This window comes from Gigantopelta aegis, chromosome 8 (assembly GCF_016097555.1).
Source record: "Gigantopelta aegis isolate Gae_Host chromosome 8, Gae_host_genome, whole genome shotgun sequence".
Taxonomy (NCBI): Eukaryota; Metazoa; Mollusca; class Gastropoda; order Neomphalida; family Peltospiridae; genus Gigantopelta; species Gigantopelta aegis.
The window spans coordinates 19,607,389-19,623,940 of NC_054706.1; the positions used below are offsets into that span (position 1 = coordinate 19,607,389).

General features: G+C 38.3%; 1 protein-coding gene across 1 annotated transcript in view; it reads left to right on the forward strand.

Annotated features, from left to right (window-relative positions):
* LOC121379418 overlaps positions 1 to 16,552 on the forward strand; it is a 55,905-nt gene that overhangs the window by 7,535 nt on the left and 31,818 nt on the right. Inside the window, exons 3-5 of the mRNA XM_041508029.1 lie at positions 2,362 to 2,755; positions 11,617 to 11,701; positions 13,887 to 14,024. Coding sequence (XP_041363963.1) covers positions 2,362 to 2,755; positions 11,617 to 11,701; positions 13,887 to 14,024 — 617 coding nt within the window. The remainder of the gene's footprint in view (positions 1 to 2,361; positions 2,756 to 11,616; positions 11,702 to 13,886; positions 14,025 to 16,552) is intronic.

Here is a 16,552-nt window from a genome sequence, read left to right on the forward strand (position 1 = left end):
TTTTCATTCTGTTGATCATACAGTTGTTATTGTTTTGTTTTTAGTCATTTTTATTGTTTGAATTTGCGATTTACTGATAAAAAAACATCAACTTTCAAATTTCACTTCTGCAGTGATCTTTGGTGGTCATAAAACCTACTGTAATACTGAACTACCAGTTGTAATGTTTGCCTAATTAATTCACTATTATCATATAACCATTCCCCACAGCTCATATACTTTACAATTTTGGCAATTGTAAATTAGTTCCTCTACATTTTTTGAAGAGTATATATACAGTGAAACCCCTCAACACCGGACCCCCTCTAAACCGGAATCCCCTCAAAACTGGACGTTTCCCGTGATTTACACATCTTTTAACACTATATTTTACCCCTCTAAACCGGAAACCCCTCTAAACTGAACACCGGACAAACAATTCGGTCCCAATGTGTCAACTTAGTGTAAATCCTACCCCTGAAAACCGGACGATCAAACCGATACCAATCAATATGGCGCCCACCTGTCTGTGAACACCGATGGCTAGTGCAATATGCGCATGCTCGAGATCGCTGTTATCAGTGTAATCACCGCTGCATACAGTACAGGTACCGCTCAGCAGGCAAGATTAGCAACTTGACAATAAACAATTAAAAGGACTGATCGCAAGCTTTGGTATGGAGTTAACTACTGTAAACACATTGATTGTGTTGTAATTATGGTTAACATTAGCGGAGTTCGGGTTTGGGTTAGATGTCTTTATTAAGTTACGAGTGTGTTTTAAGGTCTTAAATGTGATCCTTCACAAATATGTCTCATGATTTGCTTCAAAGATTGACACAAATAACAGGGAATTTAATTTGCTGCCTTCCTATTGTGTGAATGTGTTGTGTTTTTTTTAAACGTTTGTTTAGCGAAATAAAGAGTAAGCAAAAGTATATGTTGGCTTTGCGTAGTCGAATAGATGTTAGTAGTGTTTCATTTTCATGTCGATTTTCAACATGACGGAACGTCCAGCTAAACGTCGCCGTGTTGAACTCTCGCTCGATGGTAAACTCAAAATAATTAAAAGTTTCGAAAGTGTACCTAAACCAACGTTAAGATCTTTGAGTGAAAAGTTTAGTATTGGCAAATCAACAGTTGGAGATATCATCAAAAAACAAGAGGTTTATAAGGCAGAGTTTGAAAAGAATATTACTCCCATGGATGTTTTTATTTTTCTAAATGCTCATAAATGCACCATTTTTCAACATATTCTTGTTGTTCTTGTTTTAAAACACTTTAACACTTTCCCTATTTTATGGAGAACGGAAGGTATTTCCGTCCAGGCAGACCCCTGAAAACCGGACACCTCTGAAAACCGGACATTTTACTTGGTCCCATGGATGTCCAGTATAGAGGGGTTTCACTGTAGTATGTGTTATCAAAAATAACAAAAGATGTGTGACAGCAAATGTAATATATTGATTGATCATGCAGCTGCATGTTTCTGCGGAGGAGCACATATGTTATGATATTCATAATATTATTTGTGTGAAATTCATTGATATATGTGTGGCGAAGGAATGCAAATTAAGTTTCATTGATAAATAAATATAAAGAAAGAAATGTAACACATTCAACACATATTTTTTAATTATGGTGATATGGTATCAGGCATACATGGTTAATTCAGAACCTACCAGCCTTGATGGTGTCGTGGTGAAGCAATCGGACATACAGCTGGTAGGTACAGAGTTCGCAGCCCGGTACCGGCTCCCACCCAGAGTGAGTTTTAACGACTCAATGGGTAGGTGTAAGACCACTATATACACCCTCTTCTCTCTCATTAACCACCAGCCAACTGTCCTGGATAGACAGCACAGATAACTGAGGTGTGTGCCCAGGACAGTGTGCTTGAACCTTAATTGGATATAAGCACAAAAATAAGTTGAAATGAAATGAATTCAGGACCACATAGATAATTAGAGAGCTATAGCTAGAAAACCCCACTGCTGTCATCAGTCCATTTAGCAGGAAGAGATGTTTCAAAGACAGACAGGACAGTCCAGTTCATGTTATTGTAAAGTAACATAACTGACATAAGAACATTCAGTTCATGTTAAATACTTTTCCCTGCAATCAGATTGGGAATATTGACTTAAAAATTGAGAAACCAAAACCCAAGTCTATACTGCTGAATGTCGGTGTCTAGCAATTAAATTAACATGCATGATAAAATTTTGTATGTACCTTGTTCATGCAGTGTAAATTATGTTCTGGATATTGACATGTGCCATATTTTTAAACATAGTAACTTACAATTGTTAATTGTATGTTTTAATGTAGATTTCACATTTAAAACCAGTATGACCAATTTATTTGTTTACATTTATTTTTCAGAGTTTGATATTTCCATAGATCCAGTTCTTGTTAGCGAAGGTGGTGAACAAGAGGTAGACGATGAAGATGCAGTGTTTCAGTGCTTGAAAGATGTCACTTTACTTAGCAAATGCTTTGAACGTTTTCAAAATGCAAAGGTTGTTAAAATGTCTCCTGATCTTAAAATAACTCTGTCAGTATCCTCTTTGGAAGAGTTTGAAGAAATAAAGGAAGTGATTAACAAAGGAGATTTGACAAAAACAATTACAGAGTTTGCTAATGGTCTCGGATTGGAAATGGATCTTGGTATAACTGCTAGAAGTAGTCAAAAAACTAATGTAAGACTAGACATGTCTTTAATGGATAAAAGGAGAACTGCAAAACAAGCAAAAAAGCATTTTGAAACACCACTACAGTAAGTATATTAAAAATACTAATACATATTTACAATTAGAGGCTTTTATTTTTTTTTAAATGTGATTACAATTAGTCAGATGTAGATGGTTTTCTCTTTCACTTCAGATGTCATCATCAGTCTCCTTTCATCTTTAGGGTGTATACTACCAAATCAAATCCCATAGACAACAATAGTAACATATATGGCTCAAATTCCTACCTGCAGTGTATCAATCGACATAAACATCATGGATATAAATACTACCACCCCTTACCCTTAACTTGAATCAGAAAAAAATTGGAGGTCAAGCTGCTCATTTCAGAGATAACGGGTAGCATCTATGACTACCCTAACCGGCCTCGGTGGCGTCGTGGTTAGGCCATCAGTCTACAGGCTGGTAGGTACTGGGTTCGGATCCCAATCGAGGCATGGGATTTTTAATCCAGATGCCAACTCCAAACCCTGAGTGAGTGCTCCGCAAGGCTCAATGGGTAGGTGTAAACCACTTGCACCGACCAGTGATCCATAACTGGTTCAACAAAGGCCATGGTTTGTGCTATCCTGCCTGTGGGAAACGCAAATAAAAGATCCCTTGCTGCTAATCGGAAAGAGTAGCCCATGAAGTGGCGACAGCGGATTTCCTCTCTCAATCTGTGTGGTCCATAACCATATGTCTGATGCCATATAACCGTAAATAAAATGTGTTGAGTGTGTCGTTAAATAAAGCATTTCTTTCTTCCTTTCTTTCTATGACTACCCTAGTTCCACACAACACTTGAGTACTTTTTTTATAGGTACCCCATACATGTTTCAAGCACAAGACTACTTCAGTGACACAGTGGTACTCTGTGGCAGATCAAGAAAATCCAGGTGGGGAGGGGGAATGACATGAGGTGGAATGCCAAAGGAACTTTGGGGGAGGTTTGGAGGGGGATTGCCCCCCCCTCATTTGGCAAGGACATTTTGAAAACGTACAATGCTTAAGACACATTTTGGCGGCTCTAAATGATGATCTTTTGCTGATAATTAATAACAATATTTCATGTACATATATTTTTTTTAATTAATATACGGTGGTGAAAAAAAAAAGTGGTGTGATTTTGGGGGGGGGGGGGAGGGGTAGCAATGGAGTTTTAATGATGTTCAAATATGTCATTTCTGACGTTTTGTTGCTGATATTTATCTATTAAATTTGTTTGAATTTTTAGTAAATCACAAAAAAGGTTTGAATCACAAGAAACTATACATTCGCTTAGACTAAGGTCTATTGTCAGCTATTCAATACTTTCTAGACCAAGTGTCCATACAGCCTATAGCCATGTATGTATTTGAGAAAAAAATAATTTTGAAGTCCATATTATTTACAAATGTACATGTGCACTTTATTCCAGTGGATTTAATAGTAACATTCGTCAAGGCCGTTGGTCAGTGAATTGGTCTACGATTGAGTCATAGTTATGCAGGATATCTTTATGAATGTCAAGAAGAATGAGTGTGTACAGCCTTTCTTCTCCCATAGATGATCTTAGCCTAGTTTTGACCAGTTTTAGCACTGAATGGGTCCGTTCAACAGAAGCGGCTGATATCGGAATGAGTAGTAGGCAGTGTAAGATATAGGAGATGTTGGGGAATAATGTTTTTGCAATACCAAGCAAGGTATCAGTTATGTGTGTAGGTAAGTCTTGAATATTGCGCCGCCTTCGCTCCACAGCTCCAACTCTGCTTCCAAGCTGCTGGTACAAGGGACCTCTTCACTGAACGGCCATTGGATGGCCTGAACCTTTTGTTCCGAGAGAAGACTGAGATGAGCTGGTACAATGGATAGAGCCATAGCAGCATCATTTTGAAAGTGGCTGAACCTGTTTGACAATTCTGATACCATTGTGTCAAGGTATGGTATGAAAAAACTCAATCGCCAATATGTACATTGTTCCGTGATGTCTGCGGACCACAGTGCCATGGAATGTTCATCTCTATGCAGAGTGTCTTCGCCATACCAGTTATGTTTTGTCTCGTACAGTCGTTTGAATTTTGCCTTGAGACAAGCATTTTCACGAATATCAGTAAACACTTCCAATGTTGTCTGTATGCATTCGTAGGCCGATATTATATTCTGGTATGTCCCCTGCAGGTTGGTTACGAATGACGTTGTGTACCCGAATAAGAACTTAGTTGTCTGCATGGAATGCTACAACGAAAGATGAGGTGCTCATAAGACAGAGAAAACCATTGGCTTCACTTACAGTCCCAGTTCTTGTCTTTATCCGCTCGATCAGTTATTTTCGATAGACACAGAATTACAGTTGTTATGGCTTGAGCAATTGCTCCCGCTCGCGTGTACTCGTGCAAAACAACTTCCGCATGGGCAAAAAACTGCTCGCTCGTCACACGCTAATATCACTAATTTATTTACTCAAAATTACTGTGAATTTGTACCACGGAAAATTAAAAATACCTTCCAGTGTTACTTTTACGTATATAGAAATGTTTAACTTCTGCTTTTACTGTTTTTCAAGCAGTGTATTGATTGGTCTGTGAGACCTAATTTTATAGCAGAATGTCTGTCATTGATTGGACTATGTATAAAGGTAAAGGATATATTTTCTGATGTGCAATTCTTCCAAACTAAAACTGTTGCTGATTCATTTTCAGTGTTGACATCCTTGTGGTCAGTTTTGTAATTGGACACTTCATTTTGCATAATTAACCACTGCAGTACAAAAAGCAGCATTTGAACAGTCATTTTTATGATCCAATATGTTTAGGTTGCTCCATCACAGGTCTACCAGTCATTTACTTAAAGCTGCATGGGCGCATATGAATGTTAAAAAATGCAGCAACTACCCTACATTGTACCTGCGTTGCTTTTTTAACACTGCAATGCATGAACACATCCATTTCTAGACTGATCCGATGGAAAACATGCCTTGTGCGCAAATCTGCATCTTCGTTGTGTTGAGATTTTTAAATGAACCAATCTTCTGTTAATTTTTAAGGCCTTTCTAAATGGCACTATTCACCGACACCATGAGAACACAAAAAACCTGAGGTCCTTTTTGCTGAATAATATCGGGAGTGACCGTATAGTACTGTCTGTATAAAATTACAAATGGCTGGTACAGTACTTCGGTGTACATACATGTAAAGTCAATTCATGACACAATACTAGTATGTGGCACCATGTTTTTGGCTGCATAATTTATTTTCAATGTAACATTTGTACACTTTTTCACTTTCAGTTTCTGAAAATTAACTGAATATTTTCTGCAAAGCTTGGCCACTGCCATTTTGTACTTATGTGACATGACTGGAAAAAAAAATACTGATCTCACATGACATGACTCACATCACATGACTAAATAAAATATACAGACCTCCTTGACTGATTGAGTAGCCTGATTGAGGTTTCCTCTAAAAAACAGTGTCAGAATGACCTTATGTTTGACGTCCAATAGCTGATGATAAGATAAAAAATCAATGTGCTCTAGTGGCGTCGTTAAATAAAACAAAACAAATAGTGTTGATTGCATTAGTATTAGCAGTAATATAAGCTTTCAAACAATGCAGTGTGAAAATGGCAATTTCATTTAGGAGGGGACATTTTTTTTAACATAGATTTCAGTTAAATAAACTGAGACTGCTCTTAATCTTTTTTTAAATTTTAATTCATAATTGTATTAGGAAATAATATTTGATATGAATCTGCATGTAATGGTTAAAGGCCCAAGAAAGATGAAACGACTTTCTAAGCACTCCACTCCGACAGTCTGGGAGGACCTTGTCCATGGCCATTTAAATATTGATGTCACTTTACATTCATGAAGGAATTTCATACAAATATGATCACCGTCAAGCATTTTACACTTGCATTGTGTATTGGTTATTCTTCCAATGTAATAACCCTCGTCATAGTAAACAGTGTTCTTAAAAAACATCAGATTCCGTAGTAATATGAACTGACCTGCATTAAACAGCCACCTGTATTAAACAACCACATGTGTTAAAAGGCCAATTTGATACATGTCCTCCTTATAGTGAATGTTTAACACAGTTTGACTGTATATATAAAATTATCACTGCACAACTTTCCAAGTGTGACAGAATAATAAACAAAGCTGACATCTCAGTCAAACCCCACTAACACCTGCAGATTGTCAACAAATGTCTCAGACTTCCATACAAGTCAATGTACATAGCAACACCCAGACATGTCAATATCAAATCTGCTCAACTTTAATATGTTGTAAAATGTCCTTTCCGGAACTTGAACATTGTGACATAAAATTGCCACTGCATCAGTGAATGGATAGTTATTTTAAATGAATTTAAATCATACATATAAGCATGTTTTACTTTTTATTTTAGACATACAGTAATTCTCAATAATGCATCATATCTCACAACCCTTTTACGAACAATCAGTCAAACAAATTTCATATATATTATGAAATTGGTATAGAATTGTATTTTTTATCCATTCAAGTAAATATATTGATAATGTAACAAATGCACTTTGCAAAAAGATGTTTAAATATACATGTTTAGGAGGGGACATTTTGTTTAACATGCAAAATCTTATGTATTTACAGAACTACAATTCACACAAACACAATAATTATACAAATTGGCTTTTGCAGGCTACTATGCATGTACTATATGATTAAAGTTTTGTAAAATGCTAGTATATATTTATTTGACCCATGTTTAGGAAGGGACATTTTTTAACGGAAATGTTTAGGCTCTATGTTACAATAAATATCTCAAAGTAAATAACAAAGTTACATCGATTTTTGTTCTTGACACAACTGTAGGTGTCTATTGTGAATATAGTAATACACAAATAGTCGTTCTAAAATGTTATTTGAATTATTTATAGGTCAATGTTCATGACAGGACATCTTCAATTTTTTTTTACCGGAAAACAGGGTTAGTTCTTTAAAATACTGTAAATTTATAACACAACATCCAGTTTTGATATGGTTGGTAAAAAAATGTTTACCAGTAATCTGGTATTTAAATAAATAAAAATAAAAGTATCTATTTGACATCACATTATTATTAAAATAGTGATAGAATAATGCAAAATTGAAAATGACTCGTAAATGTGTTATTTTGATATATAAATATTCACTACTTGATGAAAAATCAAGTTATTTCAATAAAATTTGGTTTGTAGGTTGCTATACCATTCACACAGGTACCTATAAAATTTTAGCACAACAGAGTTTTCAATTTTAAAGTTATAAATTTGTTATTCCAATCAACGAGCAGTGCAACCTTTCCCATGAAACTGCCCTTTAAAGGTAAATTCAACTCAAACAAGAGTCTTATGTGTTGGAAAGATGCATACCCGGACCACCAACACATGCATACTGACTCTTTAGGAAATGAAAAACGCGTAATTTTAGAGTTAATAAAAAAACATGATTATTCCTGCTAACTGGGGGCAGCCATTTTGTTTCATTTTTGTGACGTCTGGTGGGATAGCTTGGGGCGAAGTGACATCAGCTCCTGAACATCTCCTGTATGTACAGTGTAAACAAAAGCAGTAATTTTCGACAAGGTGCTTCTCTTTGATCAACCTGACTTGTAAAACAGCATAAATGACGTAATAATATAATAAACTATTTAACTAAATATATTTCAAGTTGCATTAACGGAACAAAATGGGGTTATAGTATTTTTCTCTGTTAAATAATCCAAAGGAAAAATGTACACTATTAGGCCTATTGATATGCTACGTTGGAGCAAAAACGACAACCCACGATATCCAAGTGATAATTTTCTTTTCTTTGGGACTACATAATTGGTCAGTTCTGTGGTTTTAGATGGAAAAGTCTACTTAATTAATAGTTTTACAGAACTATTTACAGTAAGGGCTTTTCAACTCAACTCGCGATGAGAGTAGACGTGGTTAGCTGCGCTCTTGACTTACCCCCCCACCTGGGGGGACTGCTCGCCAGTTTTGGAAAGCTGAGTGAGTATCGCGTCATGCACACCGGGTCACGGGCTTCCGTGACCTTGGTGTACGGGGACGCGATCTCACTGACAAGGAATCGGAAGTGGAGGAAGAGGAAACCTGCGCCAGGAGCGGCACGGGGGGGATCTAAGCTGGCGGCTCAACCGCCAGTGGCAGTCCCTTCTGCGACGCCGCCCCCAGTCCAACCTGGGACGATGCGACCAGCCCCAAGGGAACCGTCGGCCACCGAACTGGACGAGCTCAACACTGCGGTGTGTGAGACGCCCAACGACCCTCCATCACCGACCGTCACATGGCCCAGGAAGAACTGGCCGGTATCTCCGGTACAGCCAGTCGCCTCGCCATCGGCCCGATCGACCACCGTTGGAGAAAAAAGGAAGGCAACATCACCGACCGACCGGCCAGCCAAGGCCGAGAGACCAGCCCCGGTAGTCGCTCCCCCTGAAGAGTCCGAATGGACCGTCGCTGTGAACGGACTGAATAAACAACTTCACCAGTACATACAGGGGGACACGACTGACCCGGCGCAGCTACGAGGCAGCCACCTCAACACAGACTGGAGATCCCTGGAGGACGGCAGCAAATACGAACTCCACAACAAGATGTTTGGAACTCATGACACTGTAGTCGTGACGCACCAGAGGGACAAGACCTACCGCCAAGTCATACTTCCGGCCAAGTTGGACAACAAGAACATCCACAAGATGATCCGGGCGGTCTGCGGCCCCGACTACGGTGCCGTAGTGCGTACTTTGCTACGACGCCAACATCTCCTGCCTCTACTCCGGGAATCTCGCCAAAGTAGACGCCAACCTCCTTTTTCTTTTTTGGGCTTAGTTGGACTTTAAAAATTTTCGGCCGCGGCTCAAAATTCTTATGTTTATTTTTTTTATAAATAATCCAACGCACTTTACTTTGGTGCCCGATCAATTGCTCAAATCACCTTAAAACCTTTTAGGCCGAGCAGTCAAAAACTTTTGGTTTTAAATTCTTAGTCCGGACATGTGTAGAAGTGTAGAATGTCGTTAGGATTTTAGGACTTAGGTCTTTGACCGACCACTAAATTTTTTATTCCAAATTCCGCCCACCTCAAACGTACCCCTCCCCCCTCCTGGCCCGGACTTAGTCACTGGCGAAAGTCAGAGATTAAGCCCGTGACAGGCGTGCGTGAAACCTTCGTGGTATATACGCACGTGTAAAACTTTTACTCACTCACAGTAAGAAACCATGTCCATTACCATTTTGTTTTTTGTGATTTTTACTTACTCAGTCATTTGTTTATTCAGCAATTCCTTATAACATATTACAAACGTTTAATTTTGTTTGGGGGGGGGGGGGGGGGAATCACCACAGAAGTGGTAGTGTTCATTATTAAAAGCATTTATCTTGGGTGCCAAATAATATATAGGCTACACTGCCTTTACAAAAACAAAACTACTTTTTATCAGCTGACAATATCAATGCAATCGATTTACTCGATGAAGATTTTTGGGGGGGGGGGGGGGGGGAAAGAACAGAAAAACTTTGATAGGTTTAGCAAAACGAATACCTGTGGATGTCAGACCAACACTCCGTTTCAACAGAACTATGTTTTAACTAACAGTGCACAAAAGATAAGACAGCTTGTACATCGTACAAACTTTTCAGTACCAGATATCGAGGGGCAAAATAAGGGATAGGTCAACCAACACACAACGATATACGGAAACGAAACGTTCCTTTTTTCGTTTTTTTTTACTTTTCAGTTTGTTTTGTTTTTGTTTTTTAAAATGGTGGGGTTGGGAGCTGCATGACCATCCTCCTTTAATTTTCACCCAGTGAGAACACTGTATACAATTTAATGTCATCCATAGAACAATTTCAATGTCATATTCACCAAAAACTTGAGCACGTTCGTCTCAGAAACACCAGGTTCCGTTAAATGTTAGCTTATGCTAGTAGTCCATGATTCCATTTATAATAAATTCTTGTTTATTGAAGTTTATTGACATACATTGAAGAAATTTGACTACATGTACATACAGAAAAATAACCTTTCAGTCAAGTTTATTTGCTGCAAAAAGTCAGTTTAAAATAATTGCCGTTGGCATACTCAAAATTGCCGTCGGTGGGCCCTTTCACCGATGGCAATTTGGGTTTTTTAATTGCTGTGGGTGATAAATTCTTGTGTTCGAGCCCTGTTATAGAAAGAATTGTCTTCTTTTTTGGAGGGGGTGGGGAAGAGGGGTGATGAACATTAATTTTGTTTTATTTGACAAACAGAAACTGAATTTGGCTAAAACATTTCTGACCAAATTAGCCATATTGCTAATAATGTTTTGAGTTGAGCTTAAACTCTAGCTACTAGTGGTGTTGTTGAACAAAACAAATTTTAACTTTATATCATATATTGTGATATTCTGCTGACTTGTCCTATACACCAAAAATAACAAAAGTGAAGGTATATTATTTATGTATTGGCCAAAATTTATAAATATATTTTTGGTGGCATGATGCCATTATGTTAAATTTGTAATTTGATTAAAATTTCCTTACACTGTTGGATTACAGGCTGGTAGGTACAGGGTTCGCAGCCCGGTACCAGCTCCAACCCAGAGCGAGTTCTTGAGGGCTCAGTTGTAAGGCCACTACACCTTCTTTCCTCTCACTGACCACTAACCAACTAACAACTATCCCACTGTCCTGGACAGACAGCCCAGATAGCACAGACATGTACTATGGCCTTTGGTATACCAGTTGTGGTGCACTGGATGGAACATGAAATAGCCCAATGGGCCACCGACGGGGATTGATCCTAGACCAACCGCGCATCAAGCAAGTGCTTTACCACTGGGCTATGTCCCACCCCCTGATATATCAAGTGTATAACATGCATCAACAACATTTTTCTATATTGTAGATCCACACAAACAGAGGTACCTGGAGGACCATCTGGAGCAAAAGAGAGAAGCAAGGAACTCAAGACTGAAAATATTACTAACCCTGTAAACACTTTTTTCTTTTCATATGTTAACCTAACCTTTGGCCCATGGCATTTCTCAACAACAACAAAAATATATATTAGCATTTTCTTTAAATCTGAATGACAGGACTATGCTAAATATTAAAATATTATGTCTGTGTAAAAAACTTGTCAACAAAATTGTGATGTGAGAGGTGGTTGAAGAAAGAAATGCCCACTCCCACCATCGCACACATAAAGTGCCAGCCAGGTGGGCTACAATTAACCCACCCGCTTAATTCAGAGTTGTGTTATATTGGGTCGGCACATGGTGCAATCTTTTTGAGGAAGGAGTCTTCTTGGGAACAAAAATCCACCCCCCCTCCCCCCCCCCAAGTTGGAAACAGACATTTGGCAACAGAAGCTCAGAAGCAAGATTTGTGCTTGCCATTAGCGCACGAGTCTATTGATGCGTTGATCAAATTCTGGGCTCTGTGGTCAAGAAGTACCCAGCAGTGTTAGCTACCGGGAAGTTGTTGTCTGCTGCGAAGGTTGTGGCCTTATCTTCACATAAGATGGTAGGAGGAACCTTTCTTTCTCTTCAAGTAGTCGTTTCCACTAGGGTGAAGACAGACTGCCACCCATGGTCCAATATCAGCGTGCCACCCGCTGGACCATGCATAGCCAAATTTAGTCCACTTCCCCTGTTAATATGTCTTAACTACCTATTGCCAAATGTTTGTAAATCTTCGTCAATTAGTCTATTTTTAATGTTTTAATTAGAAACTCAGTTACTGTTTGCTGGAAAGATAAAAATGTGTGAAACTGATTAATGATGTTGCATTATCATAAAGGTACACTCAAACGGTAATTTTTAAATCAAAATTAATAAATTTGATGAGAGTTACTGCTCTTTTCTTGCTCATCGCTTGTATATATATCCAAGCAACTCTTGGGTGGAGTTAAATGTGCAGTTGTGGGTCCAGCACATAATTAGTAGTGGCAAGCAGCTTCAGCATTCCTGTTCAGATTGGGCAAAAACAACCTGCTGTTAGAGCTTGCTGGAATTTTAATACCAAAGACTGCAAGTGGGGGCAGAAATGCAAAAATCTGCATGCCATCTGCATAAAATATCAAGGTCCTCTTTAATTGAGCAATTAACTTACTTTCAGCAATGGAGTTATGCTAATGGCTAGGAAATATACTTGAAGGTTAATCAGTTCATCATGCAAAGAAACCTCATCACATGATCCGGCTCAAAGATACTAAAAATGACCTTGCAGTTTGGTCTGGTTTCTTACAGGAGCATACTGGTGTTTCAGTAATGTTGAACAGATTTTGGACAGATGATAATTACTGTTTAAAATTGCTTATGGATATAGTGCAGGGAGTCTAGTTTTTGGCATTTACTTTGACAGGAATGGGCTTGTGAGGAGTGGCCAGCAGCATGGGGACACGGAAGGCCTTACACTAGCTGAACATACCTTTGTTGGAGTTTTTTTCCTATTTTTATTGCACTACCATTGTGAGGCAGATATAAGGTGTTGCAGTCCTGAGATCAATATAAGTCACCTGGGTTCAAATGACCAAGTTAGTTGCAGTGGGAAGGATTTAGGAAAGATTATATTAAAGACTTGAATGAGTTACAAAAATCCTTCAAAAATGAAAAATTGTATTGTCTGAAATTCTACCGCGCTTGAAGTGGCATGGAGCAACTTCATGGTTGGGAATTGGGGGGGGGGGGGGGGGGGGGGGGAGGGGGGGCTTTTTCCTGTTTAAACATCACATACTTTAACTTCTTTCTGTTATAACCTTATGTAAATGCATGTTGCATGTTTGTAGACTAACTAAAATCAGTGTCCATGGGCTGAAACTAGGGTCTGCACCTTTAACAGTTTTTTGTTTGCTTCTGACTTTAGCTGTCATATGTTTTATATTAATTTTTCTTACTGAGTAGACAATATTTAGTTTTCGGATACAATTACATAGTCCTGTTGCTGAGGGGTTCTGTATGCATTTTGAGCTATAGAGAATTACTCTTCAGATTATTTATCTAGACCACATAGAATGTAGTCTGAGACCATTTACAACTAAATTTGGTGTGAACCTACTTTGAGCCCCCACAAAGGAAAATGGGTGTTGTGCAGTCCGTGGGGGTGGTAGTTGGGTCATCTCTTGTTATTTAAAAGTGTTTTTCTTTTGATTAGTTTTTTATGTCATCATTTAAGGTGCCGGGTTCAAAGAAAACAGAAGAATCCAGAACATCCACCTCATCAGTTCAGAAGAATCCAGATATAGGCACAAAGTCGAATCCAGTGTTACAAACTGACAAAAGTGAATCAAATGGTGCAACTTGCACAGATGTGGTATGTATTTTTTCTTTGTTAGATATATACAGGATACTGAAGGCTCAGTACTAACATATCTTACTTTACAAAACATAAACTGTATGGATGTTAGTGTACTAGGGCCGTATGAATGGATCAAGACACTGTTGTTTTTTGGACTATTTGCAAACATCAAGATTTTCGTGAAAAAAACACAGTGCATGGACACAGACAAGGCAGAGTCTCAGACTATTGAAGGGACAAAATAATTAGGATTTTAGACCTGCTATAAACCAGATGTATGTGCAATAGGCTTGGACAATTGGATATCTTTGGTATGGCATTGATGCATACAGAAACCAGTGTTTGTTTAGTAGGAGAAAGATACTTTCTTTATCAAAGCTGTTATTTGATGATTAAATATAATTACAAGCAGTATGACATTTTACCATATTTGGGGCGGGACATAGCCCAGTGGTAAAGCGCTCGCTTGATGCGTGGTCGGTTTGGGATTGATTCCTGTCAGTGGGCCCATTGGGCTATTTCTTGTTCCAGCCAGTGCACCACGACTGGTATATCAAAGGCTGTGGTATGTGCTATCCTGTTTGTGGGATGGTGCAAATAAAATATCCCTAGCTACTGTTAGATTCCTAAATATGTTAAAAAAATTATAGACGTCTGTCATGAAAATCTCTCTCACTACTCTTCCAAGCCAATCAGAATAAGTCGGCCGTTTATGGATTCTCCGTGAAGTTCGACACATGTATAGCTTCTTTTGGACTGAATCGGGTCTGTTAATGGCATTCAAGTGACTGTACCTAGTGTCGGACAAAATGACCACTATATATTAACTTTGTGACTGTCAAAGCATGTCAATATAGTTTAAAACCCATTTTGCATGTTACAAGAGCATGTACCATGTATTACAAACATGCACCGCCGTATGCGAGATCTCTTGCCACCGTCGCGGGAAAATTGTGTTTTCCGTACTATGAATAGCATTTTACAGAATTTCCAATGAATCCAAACTGATGTTAATAAATGTTTGTTAAATTATATTGAGGTTTAAAAATGTTTGACAGATATCATCTACAGATTAATATTATACTTGTTTAACCCTTTCACCGATTGCTCCCTGCTAACAAGCTGACCCTTGACGATGGCTTCCTTGACCTAATTAGCAAATTTCCATTGTCTTTACTAAATTAGCTGTCTTAGATTAAGTTTTATAGTTAGAAGCACAAACTTTTGGATTTAGTGAGATAAAAGGACAAGACTGTTTGTGATATTTAAAAAAAAAAAAATTGTTATTACCTGTCAAATAAATTGCAATTACAGGTGAAAATAAGAAATAACACAAAAGCTGTTTGTTTTCAACTAAATTAAAGTCACATTTTTAATACAAGTGAAGAATACATGTATAAATATATTTGATATTGTTATTATTCAGTGTAAACCTTAAAAAATTAATAATACCTGTATACAATTGAAATCCACACAGTTTTGTCCAATGTCATATTATCGAATACACAATCCAAATGTCACAGAATTGTGTGTTGCACACATACACACACATGAAGTATAATAAGTACAATAAGAATTCCTCAGTCAAAGAAACACAAAGGTAAACAGGTAAACAATAAATGTAAATATAAAAAGGTGAACTGCACAGGTAAGTGAATTGACTATCTCCAGTATTCCACTTTGGTATGGAAATCTCGGAAACATGTCGAACCTTTTTTACACACAAGTAAGTGGCACAACCACTGCATTTAAAAATTGTCTTGGTCAATTTACAAGGATTGTCTTTTCTTGATACTCCTCCATTTGAATTGGAATAAACATGGTGTTTCTTTGTACACACAACACAGGTGTGGTTTGTACTGTCCACATCCTCGGTTGTCGGAAAATGAGACCCAACATCCAGAAGACGATCAGGAATCTCAACATCTACACTTGGTCGTTTCCTTTTTTTCTGGATAGCTCTGTTGTCACCAACCAAAGAATGAACAAGTTCATCGATGAACTGTTGAAAATCACGTGCTCGTCCCCTGCCAGGTTTGTGATCGATCACGTGGCCCTCAATAACGTATGCATTGAAAATACACCACAACAGTCCCTTTAGTACAAGACGCATGTACCATCTGTACTGCTTGGCAGATTTGCTGTAGTGACACATCTGATCATTCCTGTCAACACCACCCATGTTACTGTTGTAGTCCTTTATCAGTTGTGGACATCGCACATCCTCCAAAACTCCCTGTTTGTTTCGACGCGAAACAACATCTATATCCGGCTGGTGAACTGTTGAAAGCAGGTGGACCAACCGATTATCCTTCCACACCAACGCCAACATACCATCAGACATCATCCACTTGCACTCGCCCCTACGTAGATCTCGATCTTTGATGTCAGCAAGCTGCTTGGGGTAACCTTTCCTTTTTTACGAACAGTTCCAACAATTCCAATGCCACGACTTTTCAAATTATACGCAAGGATAGGGCTGGTATAAAAATTGTCCGTGTACAAAATGTGTCCCATGTTTTCAATTCCTTTAGTTAAATTCA